The sequence below is a fragment of the Hylobates moloch genome, unplaced genomic scaffold (genome assembly GCF_009828535.3).
Source record: "Hylobates moloch isolate HMO894 unplaced genomic scaffold, HMol_V3 SCAFFOLD_33, whole genome shotgun sequence".
In the NCBI taxonomy this organism is placed as follows: Eukaryota; Metazoa; Chordata; class Mammalia; order Primates; family Hylobatidae; genus Hylobates; species Hylobates moloch.
In genome coordinates this window covers 529,435-545,203 of record NW_026652308.1, presented here as the reverse complement: position 1 = coordinate 545,203, position 15,769 = coordinate 529,435, and the positions used below count along the sequence as shown (strand labels likewise).

Below are 15,769 nucleotides of genomic sequence, written 5' to 3'. Positions count from 1 at the left end.
ATCTTACTTTCTTGTACCCCTCCTTCCTGCATGTCCTAAGTTCCTCTTCAAGAGCTAGGTTGGCCCTGAGGAACTCGCTGGTTGTCTTGGCCTACCAGGAGAGTTCGTTTAGGCCAGTTACAGGAGAGATTTGTGAGAATGATTTTAGGAGGCAAGTCCCCATTTAGTCAGCTTGGGTGCGTTTTACAGTTCATCCTCTCTTAGAATTTTTTTTTTGTTTTTTTTTGAGAAGAGCCAGCCTTTTGAGAGAGCATATGACTTTTGCTGGACTACAACAGCTTCTTGTGTGAATCACAGCCCTGCTTTTTGCCAGTTAGTCTGAGTAGATAACTACCCACCCCCACCCCCACAAGCTGATAATTATTGCCCTGGTTTATCCTCTGTCTCATTTCCCCTCTCAAGCTGTTATAGAATGAATACTGAATACTATGGTGCAGTGCTCCATGGATATAAATGTCACAGCAGTAATATTTACAACCAATGTCTAATTGGCTGTAGCTTGCTTTCAGTGTTCAGTCTAAACCATAGGACTATATATTTGTCTTAGCATAATGCCGAACATGCAAGTCTGCTTAAACTAGTCTTAAGATTTGTGTGTTTTGGGTTTCCCCTACTTCCTCTATTTCCTGTCCTTTTTGGGTTATAGGTCAGTTGGGTTCTACTTTTTATTCCCATTTCAGACTATGGAGAGCTGCTAAAAATACCAGTGTCCAGCCCTGCCCCTAGGATCTAGTTAATTTTTAAAAGCTGTCCGTGTTTCAAATTTGCATGTGTTTCTGTATGTTCGCAGCATCTCCATGTGTGTTCAAATGTGTGTTCTGATGGAGCACTTCGTGTACTTGCATTCTTTTCTAATAACCCTTGGTCTTTCCATTGCCTGTCCCATTTTTAAATTCCTTTTTTGGTCTTAATAGCTGCTTGAGTTAGGACCTCTGGAAGCAAAAGTGGGGTAGGATGCTGACGGGGAATTGTAGGCTTGATGGAAGAGGATATTTCTATATTAAATGTCACGGCAGATCCAGTTCTAGGCATACCTTTAAAATGTATACACAGGCTGGGTGTGGTAGCTCACTCCTGTAATCTCAGCAGTTTGGGAGGCCCAGGCAGGCGGATCACTTGAGGTAGGGAGTTCGAGAACAGCCTGGCCAACATGGTGAAACCCTGTCTCTACTAAAAATACAAAAATTAGCTGGACATGATGGTGGGTGTCTGTAGTCCCAGCTACTCGGGAGGCTGAGGCTGGAGAATCGCCTGAAGCTGGGAGGCGGAGGTTGCAGTGAGATGAAATCACACACTACTGCACTCCAGCCCGGGGGACAGGGTGACCAAAAAAAAAAAAAGAAAAAAGATAAAAAATGTATATGCAGGTGGGCTTTCTCATCTCAAGATTCTGAATTCCTTCTAAGTGTCTTCTAGTTGCTTTAAGCTCTTGTGGTCATCTCTTCCTTAGTGTACTCTCCTTACATCCTTTGGAAGTTTAGATCCTAGAATTATTTACTTGGAATGCAGTTACATTCCATTCTAAACTTCCTTTCTCTTGGGTTTATAAAAACATTGGTGGGTTGTGAATTGTGACCAACATTAAAAAAATACAAAAGAATATGATAATAAACTCCAGGGTGTATCCCATTTGTATGGGTTGTTTCTAAGTCTAGCAGTGCCTGCTAGCTGGTAATCTTTCACTTTGGATTTGTTGTTGTTGTTGGGATGGAGTCTCACTCTGTTGTGCCGGGATTACAGGTGTGAACCACCATGCCCAGCCTCGTGGTGGCATTATAGATGCCTGAGGCTGGATAATTTATTATTGTGGGGAGCTGTCTCATATACAGTGCAGTGGTGCAATCCCAGTCTCAGGTGGGATTTTCCCACCTCCGCCTCCCAAGGAGCTGGGACCACAGGTGTGTACCACCCCACCTGTCTAATTTTTGTAGACATTGGTTTGGACCATGTTGCCCAGGCTGGTCTCTAATTCTTGGGCTCACCTAGACCTCCCAAAATGCTGGGATTACAGATGTGAGCCACCGTACCTGGCCTTCGCTTTGGATTGTATCAGGAAGGAAAATTGTACATGGTGAACATTCTGTAGAAAAATACCAAAGTAGATTTATATTTATTGAGTGCTTACTCTGGGTAAGGGACTGTTTTAAGGGTTTTACGTGTGTGTGTGTGTGTGTGTGTGTGTGTGTATTTATTTTTTGTCTTTTGAGACAGGGTTTCAGTCCCAATTCTCACACTGGAGTGCAGTGGTACAATCTCGTTTCACTGCAACCTCCACCCTCCAGGCTCAAGCAGTTCTCCTGCCTTAGCGTCCCTAGTAGCTGGGACTACAGGCACATGCCACTGCACTTGGCTAATTTTTGTATTTTTTGTAGGGATGGGGTTTCGCCATGTTTCCCAGGCTGGTCTTGAACTGGGCATGAGCCGCCACGCCTGGCTATATGTATATTTTATTTAATATGAAAGTCACTATAGCAAAAATGTTAGTAACCCTCCTAAAGTTAACCAACTCACTAAATGAACGATTACATAGTCCTCTTCCTTTAAAGGCCTGCGAGTGACCTTAGGTCCTGCTGATCTTACTTATTATTTATTTTTTTGAGACAGAATCTCGCTCTGTTGCCTAGGTTGGAGTGCAGTGGCGCCGTCTCAGCTCACTGCAACCTTCGCCTCCCAGGTTCAAGCGATTGTTCTGCCTCAGCCTCCCGAGTGGCTGGGATCGCAGGCGTTTGCCACCACACACCCAGCTACTTTTTACTATTTTTAGTGGAGATGGGATTTCACCATGTTGGTCAGGCTGGTCTCAGACTCCTGACCTCAAATGATCTTCCCACCTCCGCCTCCCAAAGTGCTGGGATTACAGGGGTGAGCCACTGCGCCTGGTCCCTGCTGAGCATTTACTACCCATGCTGTTCTGTTCCTTCAGTTCCATTGTGTGCTTACCAAGGATTAATAGATACATCTTGAATTTGTTTATGCTGGTTGTACGGTCATGTGTTGCTTAACAATGGAGATACATTCTGAGAAGTATGTCATTAGGTGATCTTGTAGTTGTGCGAACATCTCACTTACACAAACCTAGGTATAGCCTACTGCACACTTATGCTATAGCCTGTTGCTCCTAGGCCGCAACTGTATAGAGCATATTACAGTACTGAATGCTGTAGGTGATTGTAATACAATGGTAAATATTTGTGTATCTAAACAGAAAAGGTACAGTTAAAATACAGTATTACAGTCTTATGGGATCACTGTTGTATATGACGGCAGTCATTGACCTAAACTTCCTTATGTGGTGCATGATACTTGTAACTTTGCATTTAAATTAAATAGCAAGTCAGTAGGTGAAATGATTGTGAGAGATTGTTTCAGTGAAAACTAAGTTGAATGCTTTAGGAAGACTAAATAACAGCTAGCATGTATAGTACCTCCTAAGAATCTAGAACTTGTTCTGATTGCTTTGTATGTGTTAGTGTAATTCTCACCACTCCTGAGGTACATATGCTTATCCCTATTTGCTAGATGAGAAAATTGAGGCACGAGGAGAGTAAATGGTAGAATTGGGATTCAAACAGTGGCAGTTTGACTCCAGGATTGATTAAGCATCTTGTGAAAAGTTGCTGTCAAATTAACGGGTAAGAGGAAATTTAGCCGGGTGCAGTGGCTGATGCTTGTAATCCCAGCACTTTGGGAGGCTGAGGCTGGCAGATCACTTGAGGCCAGGAGTTCGAGACCAGCCTGGCCAACATGGTGAAACCCTGTGTCTACTAAAAATACAAACATTAGCTGGATGTGGTGGTGCACTCCTGTAATCCCGGCTACTAGGGAGGCTGAGGCAGAGACGCTTGAATCTGGGAGGCGGAAGTTGCAGTGAGCTCAGATCGCACCACTCCACTCTAGCCTGGGCAACAGAGTGAGACTGTGTTCCCTCAACCCCCGCCCAAGAAAAAATCAACATCAACCAAAAAAAAAGGAAACTAAAGTATATGAGACTGGGGAAAATAGTAAAAATCTTGCATAATTCTGTAGTTTGCTTCTTTTTAAACACTTTGCATTTTAAAGAAGCAGACTCAAAATCACAGTGCACTGTGGGTGTGACTGATGACAGACACACATTCTGCTGTTCAAAAGGCCATGACTCTACATCAAAAGATTCTAGTTAAAATGTTGCTCTGAAGTGATGCTCATGTGGGTAGTATAAGAAACAGATGTGCAAAGATGGGTGGATGGGAGGTACTGGAGGCCTCAGAACTTCACCTTTGTGCAGTTTGTCCTCCATTGCCACACATGAACTTTGGATTTGGCCACAAGTTGTGAAGATTTGTGCTTTGCTTCAAGTTTTTTTTTTTTGTTCGAAACTTAGTTCCCAGAGAGGTTTTGCATGAGAATCACTTGGAGAATTTTAAAAGCCAAGCTCTCTGTCTGATTGGATTTAGGAGCCATGGTAGTAGGTTTGAGGAATTGTCCAAAGCTCTGGGTGGGTCTGTGGCATAGCTAGGCTTGAGAACTGTTGTGTTTATCTGCCGTCTGGGGAAATAGTTCTTGAGTGTGTTGTGTGTTGACAATCTTGAGACGGAGTCTCGCTGTGTCGCCTGGGTTGGAGTGCGGTGGCGCAATCTTGGCTCACTACAACCTCCACCTCCTGGGTTCAAGTGATTCTTCTGCCTCAGCCTCCCGAGTAGCTGGGATTACAGGTGTGTGCCACCATGCCCGGTTAATTTTTGTATTTTTGTTTTGTTTTGTTTTGTTTTGAGACGGAGTCTTGCTCTGTTGCCTGGGCTAGGGTGCAATGGCGCAATCTTGGCTCACTGCAGCCTCCACCTCCTGGGTTCAAGTGATTCTCCTGCCTCAGCCTTCCGAGTAGCTGGGACCACAGGTGCCCGCCACCACGCCTGGCTAATTTTTTATATTTTTAGTAGAGACAGGGTTTCGCTATGTTGGCCAGGCTGGTCTCAAACTCCTGACCTCGTGATCCGCCAACCTTGTGATCCTCCTGCCTTGGCCTCCCAAAGTGCTGGCATTACAGGCGTGAGCCACCGCGCCAGGCCCTGACAAACTAAAATGGTTAGTGTGTCTTCCATTTAGATGCAGGTTGACATTCAAATAGAGGCAATAGGACTGGTAGATTGTAATTTCAAAGGAAAGCAGTAATGGATCAAACTCTTGCACTGTTCTCTTTCCCTTGCTTAAAAAAAAGTCTGTTCCCTCTGAATCTAGCTTTATATAGACCTTTAAATCCTTAAGTTTACTTGCTAAAAATCACCTGGGGTGCTTGTTCAACATATTCCCAGGCTTGCTTGAAAGTTAAAAAATTCAGCAATTCTAGGGTTTTGTCCAAGAATCTGTATGTTGAACAGCAACCGCAGTTGATTCTTGTACTGAGGCAAGTTTGGAAATAAGGTCAGTGGGGGACGGGGTTTCGATCTTTTCTGTTCTGTTCTGCTGCTTTTTAGCTGTAGAATCTTGGGCAGGAGCCTGTTTCTTCATCTTTTAAAATACAGTAAGGGGAGTACTTGTTGTCGCTTAGGGAAGGAAGTTCAAATTAAATAAAATGATACTTCTAGGCAGTGGTCTTTAACTAGTGGCAGGTTTGTCCCCTTCCATTACCCTGGACATTTTTGCTTGTCACTCTGGGGGTGGGGGTGTTACTGGCCTCTAGTGGTAGAGGCCAGAGATGCTACCAAACATCCCAGAGTGTGTATGAGACAGCTCCCCACAATAACAAATTATCCAGCGTCAGGCATCTATAATGCCACCACAGGGCTGGGCACGGCGGTTCACACCTGTAATCCCAGCACTTTGGGAGGCTGAGGTGGGATCCCTTGAGCCAGGAGTTCGAGACCAGCCTGGGCAATTTAGGGAGATGCCATTTCTACAAAAAATGTAAAAATTAGCCGGATGTGACAGTATGCACCTATAGTCCCAGCTATTTGGAAGGCTGAGGTGGGAGGATTGCTTGAGTCCAAGAGGTTGCGGCTGCAGTGAGCTGTGATCACGTTACGTGCACTCCATCCTGGGCAACTGAGCAAGACCCTGTCTCCAAAAAAAAACAAAAACTCTATGATTGAGAAACCGTGCTTGCCATGGTGAATGTTGGTTGTTAGTAATAAAGTTGAGGCCCTTTGCGGTTCCTTCTCTGGCCTGATCCAGGGACCCCTCTTACTCCCATGACGTTATGGGCATACATTTCACGTGTATTATTGGGATTGGTAAGCAGATCCTTTAATCTCCTTTGAACTTTGGGAGTTGCTGAAAGCACCATATATTTTTATAAAAGTCTAAAGTTTATAACCTAAACATTAGCTAACTAAAGACTCACAGGGCTGAAAGGAACTCTTGGTCAAATTGGTCCATCTGTCCTTAGGGCTTTAATGGGTGTAAATACATTGCCTGAGGTGGTTAAGTATTCTTTTCTTAATGAATTCTGGGGAGAACTCCCCTTGTAACTGCTTTTCACAGCTTGGTTATTTACAAAGACTTTTGTTTTTACCTGAATAGAAAGCTGCTTTTGTCTTTTGTGTATTAGCACATTGCCAGATCCTGATTAGGTAGGTATTTGTGAAGTGCCTTATCTAATTTGTACCTTAACCGGGCTTCTTGCTAGAATACATGTTTCTCTAATGTATGCCTGGGTGCTAATAGTTTGGTGCTATGGAAACTACTCATATTTGGTTATTGGGGAGCATAAGTACTAAGCATGACGAGACTAAGGTGATGCCTGCCTGGCTTCAGCTGCGAATTTTAGAAATATACTGATTAAAAGTAAATTTTTTTTCTCTCCTTACTGCTGGATTTCTTAATCTGGGAGGTACTTGATGGAATTTAGCCTTTTTATCCCTTGAAATTATAAGCAGCATTTTGTGTGCACTTTTTCTTATACATGTACCTTTTTCTGCTGCCAAAAGACAAAATTTCAACAAATTGAGTACACTTGATCTTAGCCAAAAGGCCGAGAAGCGATAACAAATTGAGTAAAAGATCTAATTGGATTTTGTTATTGATTAACAAATTAGGTAGCACCCCATCTATAAAAAAAATAGGTGCCCATTGGGCATGGTGCAGCAATCGGTTTTTATAAGGTTGAGCAGGAACAGGGAAACAACATAGTACAAAAATGTGGGTTAACATCAGGTTACTTGAGGTTATCTTCCTTATAAGGGTTAAAGCAGAGGGAACTTCCTTATGCCAGCTCACACTGTCTGTTTGGGGATTTGGGTATCTTCTTTCCTGAAGGTAAGGTAAACAATTTAGAAGTTTAAGATGAGTGACTCTATTTTGGTTTGGTCTGTTAGGGTCTAGGAGCTCGGTCCAAATTAGTGGCCTTCCATAGATTCTATTTAACACTGGAAGGAGGGTCCATAGTGTTGCGTGTGTTGGGGTGACTGCTGAGAGCACTGCTGAATCCTGGGGAGGGCCTGCACCTTAGAACTGATCAGTTCTACAATGTTAGACCTCTTTTCTCAGAAATTAAGAATTCAGAAAAGTTCAAAGGATACAATTTTTTTTTTTTTTTTTTTTTAAACAGAGTCTCGGTCTGTTGCCCAGGCTGGAGTGCAGCGGTGCGATCTCAGCTCACTGCAAGCTCCGCCTCCCGGGTTCACGTCGTTCTGCTGCCTCAGCTTCCGGAGTAGCTGGGACTACAGGCGTGTGTCACCACGCCCGGCTAATTTTTTGTACTTTTAGTAGAGACAGGGTTTCACCGTGTTAGCCAGGATGGTCTCCATCTGACCTTGTGATCTGCCTGCCTCGGCCTCCCAAAGTACTTGGATTACAGGTGTGAACCACCACATCCGGCCTAATAAGGTTTTAAAATAAAATAGACATAGCTAGGGTCACTTTTATGATTTTGGCATATAAAGAGTTGGCACTTACAAAATGTACATGGTTATGTAAATATGTTTTGTGTTTTAAAAATTTAATAGTTTTGAAATTTTCTTTTTGATATTGTGAAAGGAAAATAAATCTCGGGACCCCCAAATTACTAAACCAAAGGGAAAAGTCAAGCTGGGAACTGTGTCAGGCAAACCTGCCTCCTATTTTTTTCTTAAATAAGATAGCTAGAAAAATTAAAATGCTACATACCTCCCTAACAATTTGCCCACAAGGAAATTCCTTGTGGACAAAGAACTCAAAGCCATCCCCTCTGTTCACCTAAGAAAAATGCCTGTCTGATTGCTTCCTCTGCCCTGTTGTTTTGCTAAGCCAGACTGAGGCATAAATGACTATGCCTCTACTCTCTTCTCACATGGAACTTCTGTATTCAGTGAAAGGCTAATCAAGAATGCAACTGTTTGTCTATTATCTACCTGTGACCTGGAAGCCCCCTCCCCTGCTTCCAGTTGTCCGGCCTTTCCAGGCCAAACCAGTTTGCGTCTTACACATATTGATGTCTCATGTCTCCCTAAAATGTGTAAAAACCAAGCTGTGCCCCATGACCCTGGACCTCCTGAGGATGTGTTATGGGCATGTCCTTAACCTTGGCGAAATAAACTTTCTAAATTGATTGAGCGTTCAGTCTCAGATACTTTTGGGCTCACAGTATTTACAGACCTAATTCAGCCCTAATCTAGCTGCTGCATTTAGTTGCCTATGTGAATATTTCACATTTTACTTTTACATTTTCATAAATGGGTATATGGATTATTTAGGTTTTTTTATGAACAGAGCTCTGAATATTTGCCTCGTCCTATACAAGTTTGAGAATTTGTCTATGTTACATGCCCACAAATTGAATTGCAGGATTCATACCCTTTTTTGTTTTTTTGAGTCGGAGTCTCACCCTGTTGCTCAGGCTGGAGTGCAATGGTGCAGCCTCAGTTCACTGCAACCTCCACCTCCCACGTTCAAGCGATTCTCCTACCTTGGCCTCCTGAGTAACTGGGACTACAGGCGCGTGCCACCACGCCCAGCTAATTTTTGTATTTTTAGTAGAGACGGGGTTTCACCATGTGGTCCAGGATTGTCTCAGTCTCCTGACCTCGTGATCTGACCGCCTCAGCCTCCCAAATTGCTGGGATTACAGGCATGAGCCACTGCGCCTGGCTAATTCATATACATTTTAAGGGTTACTGGCTATTCTTACAATTATTTAATAACTAAGAGACTTTAATTTCTGCAAAGCAGATGAGTGCAAAATAACCAGTTAAAATGTTTCCCAAATTAACAGAGGTTTAGTTATTTTTAAAAATGAGTTTATTGGCCATTTCAATTTCTTCTCTGTAATTGTGTATCCATTTTCTTTGTGCAGTTTTTGGTTGGATTTTTGATGTGTAATTCTTCATATGTTGTGTATCTATATCCTTTGTTATGTGTACATTGAAATTTTGTTTCCCAGTCCGTTACTTGTCTTTTAACCTTGTTTATGGTATAACTTATTCTGAAGAAGCACAGGACTTAAACCAAAGGTGGAGAGTTTAAAGAACTACATCCAGTATTTACCAATAAGAAATGTGTGGCCAGGCGCAGTGGCTCATGCCTGTAAATCCTAGCACTTTGGGAGACCAAGGCGGGCGGATTACCTGAGGTCCAGAGTTCAAGACCAGCCTGGCCAACATGGTGAAACCCTGTGTCTACTAAAAATACAAAACAATTAGCCAGGTGCAGTGGGGCGTGCCTGTAATTCCAGCTACTCTAGAGACTGAGGCAGGAGAATCGCTTGAACCCTGGAGGCGGAGGTTGCAGTGAGCCGAGATCACGCCACTGCACTCCAGCCTGGGCTACAGAGCGAGACTTGGTCTCAGAAAACAAACAAACAATAAAAAAGGTGTGACTAATTAGTCTTCTTTGCTTTTCCATCTTAAGACACATAGAAGTGACTTGAGAAGGAACAGTTACACAATAACTTTGGTTTAATAATCAGTTCAACTGAAGAATGTATGTAAATAAGGGCAGTGATACCTAACGCTGATAGTTGATAGTGTGGATTGGATAATTCAGACTGTGGGGTGACATCTTACACACGCACATAAACACACACACTCTTGGGCTGTCTTCTTTATAGGTAAGGATTAGGACAATTTTGGCATATGCCTTACACATAAGTGCTCCATAAATATTAGCTATTGTATCACTGGTAGGAAGTTAGCCTGGAAGTAAGTTTTATGGAATTCAGTGTAGATTGTTTTGTGATTGTTTTGCCAGATTTTGCTTTCACCCACAAAAACACTAAGCTCTGCCAACCAGTTCGGCCATTTTGTAAGTTAGGAAAATAAACAGTAAAGGGAAATGGCGGCTCTTGGGCGGGGCTCCCACACAGGCTGGCTCCTTTTAAGTGGAATGTTGCTGTGCTACCCTCTTGTGGCCATTTGGGAAATGGCGATTAAAAATGGAACAGTAACTGTTAATGGCACTTCGTTTCAAAGTCCAGTTGCAAGAAGGTTAATCACTCCATTTTTACCTACTTCAGAAAGTATTTTGAAGAGATACCAAATCCTTTTTATCCGCAAGCAAAAGGAAGTGGTAAAACTTTTTCTCATCAGCATTTATTTTTGATTGGAATCGGAATTCCTAGTTTTGACTTGTTCTTTTATCTGTGTATTGTATTTTCGTTTTAATTATTTGTTAAGTAAAAAATTATAAAAGTTGCTTGCAATTTAGATGTTGAATAATTTTCAGATAGTTTTTCATGAAGATTCTATATATATGTTGGATAGTCATTCCTGAAAATCCAGTGTTTAATTGCCCTGTAACTAGTAAGCCATTGGTAGTCAGCTGATTTTATTACTTTGTTATTTAGGTGAAGGCTTAAAGGACTCCACCCACTAACTCAGTTTGACCCTTTCTGTTAGTCTTGTGGGCTTTCTGCCTCCTCTACTAAACCAGCACTAAAGCTACAGCTTAGTACTAATAGTATTTACTATTATAATTATTAGGTATTAATGGCAATTCTACATAGTCTTTTAGGAAATGTCGTTTTTTTAAGGGAATAATTTGAATATATATATATATATATATACACACACACACGTACGCTATATATATACATACACACACACACATATATTTTTTTGAGACAGAGTTTTGCTCCTGATGCCTGGGCTGGAGTGCAGTGGTGTGATCTCGGCTCACTGCAACCCCCACCTCCTGAGTTCAAGCGATTCTCCTGCCTCAGCCTCCAAAGTAGCTGGGATTACAGGTGCATGCCACCATACCCGGCTAATTGTTTTTTTAGTAGAGGCTGGGTTTCACCATGTTGGCCAGGCTGGTCTTGAACTTCTGATCTCAGGTGTTCCACCCGCTTTGGCCTCCCAAAGTGCTGGGATTACAGGCTTGACCCACCATGCTTGGCCCATAATTACACTTTTTTTTTTTTTTTTGAGACGGAGTGTGGCTGTCTTGCCCAGGCTGGAGTGCAGTGGTGCGATCTCATTTTCCATTTCCAGTTTATTTAGTGATTATTCCTCTTATGAGAAGTACGAAAATTAAGTAATGACTTTGTTAAGGCTTTTTTCTTCTTCTTTAAGCAGTTCCCCTCATTAGTATTTGTATTCAGTCTTACATCTGATTCTGGTTCCAAAAACAATTTAGAAACACTTTTTTTTTTTTTTTGGAGACAGAGTCTTGCTTTGTTGCCCAGGCTGGAGTGGAATGGCACGATTGAGGCTCACTGCAACCTCTGCCTCCTGGGTTCAAGTGATTCTCCTGCCTCAGCCTCCCGAGTAGCTGGGACTACAGGCACACTACCATGCCCAGCTAATTTTTTGTATTTGTAGTAGAGATGGGGTTTCACCGTGTTAGCCAGGATGGTCTCCCATCTCCTGACCTCATGATCTTCCCATCTCAGCCTCCCAGAGTGCTGGGATTACAGGCGTGAGCCACCGCGCCTGGCCTAAAAACACTTTTTTAAAACACTCATTCAAATCTTTGCTTGTTTTGTGTAGGGTGGGGTGTACTTGCAGCCCTTGGTTTGGATTTGACTCTTATGGTTAGACTTATTTTAGACAATTAACTACTTTAGACATTAAAAATACTTAAGGTATATAATGAAGTGCTGTGAATTCGCTATTAAGCTTCAGTACTAAGTTTCAGTCATAAAATGTCACTAGTATCATTCCCTGAGAGCATCTGCCTCCCTCACCCCTTAAAGGTAAATATAGTTGTGAACTTGGTGTTAATCTTTTCTTGGGTTTGATTTTCGTTGTTGTTATTTTTGAAATTACACAAGTAATCCATGGAACTCACAAGTATACTTCAGATAACCCATCCCTAACAGAGTAAACCAATGTTAGCAATGTGGTGATTAAAATGCATTTATACACATAGATATATGCTAACAGAAATACGGCTTTTTTTTTTCCCCAGAAGGTATTGTTGTATGCATTGTTACATTTCTAGGAATCACCTACACAAACTCAAAAACACATAGCTGCACAAGAAGATATGTAGAAAGATATTTATGTTTATAGTCAACAGTTTTGAAATACAAATACTCAGAAATATGAAAAGTGTATCAAAGATATTTGCAACTTATTAAGTGAAAAATCTGAAAACAACCTAAATGTACCATTAATAGGGGAATGTTATATAAAATGTAGTGAATTTATAGTATAAACCAGTTCAAAGGGAATGAGATGGGCATCCATATAGACATATCCTGATGCGGGCATTGGCATTCCATTACATCCTATCTGCAGTGCTTCCCGCTTTTCAGCACAGAACACTATAAACATTTCTAGTTGGGCTGTTCTAGTTATCTTCAGTAAACTAATGCTGCCTTTTGTGGGTCTTTAGTTGGTAAAGATTTTCAGTCTTTTTGTTGCTGTTGGAGTTTTTTGTTTCCTAGTAGTGTATAGACCTGTTGTCTGTGACAGTTTTATTGGTAGTGATTGCCAAAACATGATTCTATTCTTAAACTTTAGTCTGGAGTTAAACATTATAGTAGTTGAAAAACTAAATACGTTATTTCAAAGGGGAGGCAAATTGCACATTCTAGCAAATGAATGTGCAATTGTATCCTTCTCTAATAAACCAGGCACAAAGAACATCGAAGGAGATGTGCTAAGTAGCGGCCAGATTTCTTTATAGTATGGGACAAGTGGAGGCAAGGTAGTGTAGATGTTAACAGCTGCCGGAGCTTTGGCGTGAGGCTTTCTAGGTCAGCCTGTGTGTCATGGCTAAAAGTATGGAGAGCCAGCAGGGCATGGTAATTGACGCTCAGACTTGAGATGTGGCTGCCTGTTTTCCATCTCGGTGGTGGTAACTGCTATGACATATGTCTGTATTGTGGAAGTATCTGATAGGTATTGAGCTTAGGATAGGAGACCGAAGGATGTTTTCTGGGAGAAGGTGATACCTAAGGCCACAAAATTAGAGGGGTATTTAATTTGCTGTGTCCGCAGTGGGTGCAGGAGCTAGAGGGGAGCAATGCTAGGTCTGGAGTCTGGAGCAGTGGGGGTAAGGGAAGAAATGATTAAGTAATGTGCCTTGAGAAGTTGTCAGAGGCCAGGTTTTATAGGGCATGCTGAAATTGGATGTTATCCGTGACCAGAAGACCCGGCTGCCTGGGAGGTGAACAAGCCTTCAGCTGCCTTTGCTATGGGAATACAGTTTTCCAGGTACTGCCTTGCCTAACATCCCTTTCAAGTAGACTGCCCTTTCTATTACATAAATCCCTTCCTTACTTAGGAAATTCTGGAGCTGTCTCTGTACCTGTCTGTCCATGAACAAATAGTGGAGGCAAAACTAATAAATTCCAGCTAGTGTCATGGATTGTGGGGTAACGACTCGCTAGTGGGTGTTAGCTGGGGATAATTTTGTGTTAGAAGAGGAATCTCAGCTTGGATGTGATATGCTCAGATTTCCTATTTGGGTAGGGCTTTGGCATTTATAGGGCACTGCTTTCATAGCTGGCATTAGATGCTTTCATGACACTACTGGTAGATGTCACATAGGTTGACACAGGTTAAAAGATGACACAGGCCTGAGGTGAGCTAGGACTAAAATGGAAGCTGCGATGCCAGAGCCCACACCTTTTAAGTGTTCCTATCACTATCCAGTTCTCCTCTTTCTTTTTTCTTTCCTGATGACAACCTGCCTGGTCACAGGTATAAAATAAGTGACTCAGATGCTTTAGTCACCTGGACTAGTCAGCTTGGACTGTGCAAAGGGTTAAGGAGTCAGTAATTATAATGAGGTCTTGAAACTGTTGAGTCACTTGTTACAAGGAAGCCTGTTTTGGGACCTTGTGTAACAGGGATAATAGTTAATAATGTTTTCTGAGTCTCTAATCATTTGGCCCCATATGGTAAAATAGAAAGAAATGAGCTTTAGATCCACACTTGGATTGGAATCCTGGCCCCCTCACCCTCTTCCTCAATTTCTAGTTTTGTCCATTGGCCAAGTTACATAAAAGAGGTCAGTTCTTTTCGTCCTTCATATGGTGATAATAATGCCTAATAGTATTGTTCTTGGGAATAAGCAAAATAATACATATAAAGTACTTAGCCTAGTGTCTGATACCTATTAGGTGATCAGGAAGTTATATGGTTTTTCTCATCTTCCCCCCTTCTCAGTGTTGGGAACCTCCCCCTGACCCCTGCTCTCCCATTTTTTTCTCATTGCTTCCTCATGGTAACTGAAAGGCCTCCGTATTGTAATGTTCTGTGGATCACATGGTGTTATTTGCGTCAGTCCCAGTTTGCAGTGTACTCCCCTGTGCACCTCTAGAAGATGCAGTGATGGTAAATATAGAGCTTCCCTTTACCCTTTCAGGTTTTGTGCCACGTGTCTTATCTCCTGGCTTCTGAACTCAGGGACTTTTCTGTTAATGTTACTGTAGGTTCTGGGTTTTTCCTTGCCCCCCTCAGAGCAAAGATGGGTAGTTTTCCAGCAAAAAGTAGAGTGAACAGTCCACTTCTTGCTATAGAGTCCATCCATTTGAGGTCTTTTTGCTTCAAAGTATCTTCCCCTCTACCAGCATGCCCCTCAGCACCATTAGAGGAAGATGAGGATATTGCTTTCTCTGTGCTTGAAGTTGATACTCTATCACCCCTCAGTCTCTGTGGTTTCTGTTTTGTTCCTTTAGATGTCATCTACCTACTTAGATTGCTGTTCCCTAGGGGATGTCTGGAATGAAGAAGGGAAGGGAGATGTGTGGAGGCCAATAGCAGTCTTTATTGAATTGTATGTTCTCATTAGCATCAGAGTGCCCTTTTTGTTTACTTGTTTCTGTTAAGTCTACCACTTCTGGATCTCACTGCAGATTATAAGGCAGGGCCTCTGGATTGAAGTTAATGTTTATAAATTTTTATAAAGCTCCTCAGATGAGCCTAATTTGCTCCTATTAGTGAGAACCACTGATTGGATAATTGCAGCCAGTTTGCATTCTTCCTCTTTGGGTAAGATACTTTGTTTTTTTTTGTTTTGTTTTGTTTTTTTGTTTTTTGGAGACAGGGTCTTACTGTGACACCCAAGCTGGAGTACAGTAGCAACTCATGGCTCACTGCAGCCTCGACTTCCTAGGCTCAAATGATCCTCCCACCTGAGTCTCCTGAGTAGCTGGGACTGCAGGCATGCACCATCATACCCAGCTAATTTAAACATTTTCTTGAAGAGGTGGGTTTTGCATATTGTCCAGGCAGGCTGGTCTTGAACTCCTGGCCTCAAGCAATCTTCCTGCCTAGGCTTCCCAAAGTGTTGGGATTATAGGCTTGAGCCACTGTGTCAAGCTTGGTTGTTGTTTTTTTTTTTTTGGAGACCGAGTCTTGCTCTGTCTCTAGGCTGGAGTGCAGTGGCGTGATCTTGGCTCACTGCATCCTTTGTCTCCCAGGTTCAA

The 15,769-nt window shown here is 42.3% G+C and overlaps 1 protein-coding gene across 3 annotated transcripts in view; it reads left to right on the top strand.

Moving 5' to 3' along the window:
- The window catches only part of LOC116463326 (chromodomain-helicase-DNA-binding protein 2), a 146,675-nt gene that overhangs the window by 24,643 nt on the left and 106,263 nt on the right, over positions 1 to 15,769 (top strand). The window contains exon 6 of one of the 3 annotated variants that reach the window (XM_058434586.1): positions 13,484 to 13,550. The exons of 1 other annotated variant lie outside the window; for it this stretch is intronic. In XM_058434586.1, coding sequence (XP_058290569.1) covers positions 13,484 to 13,550 — 67 coding nt within the window. Of the gene's footprint in view, positions 1 to 13,483; positions 13,551 to 14,658; positions 15,118 to 15,769 lie in introns of those variants that run through there. One more of the 3 variants, XM_058434585.1, reaches the window with a different exon arrangement.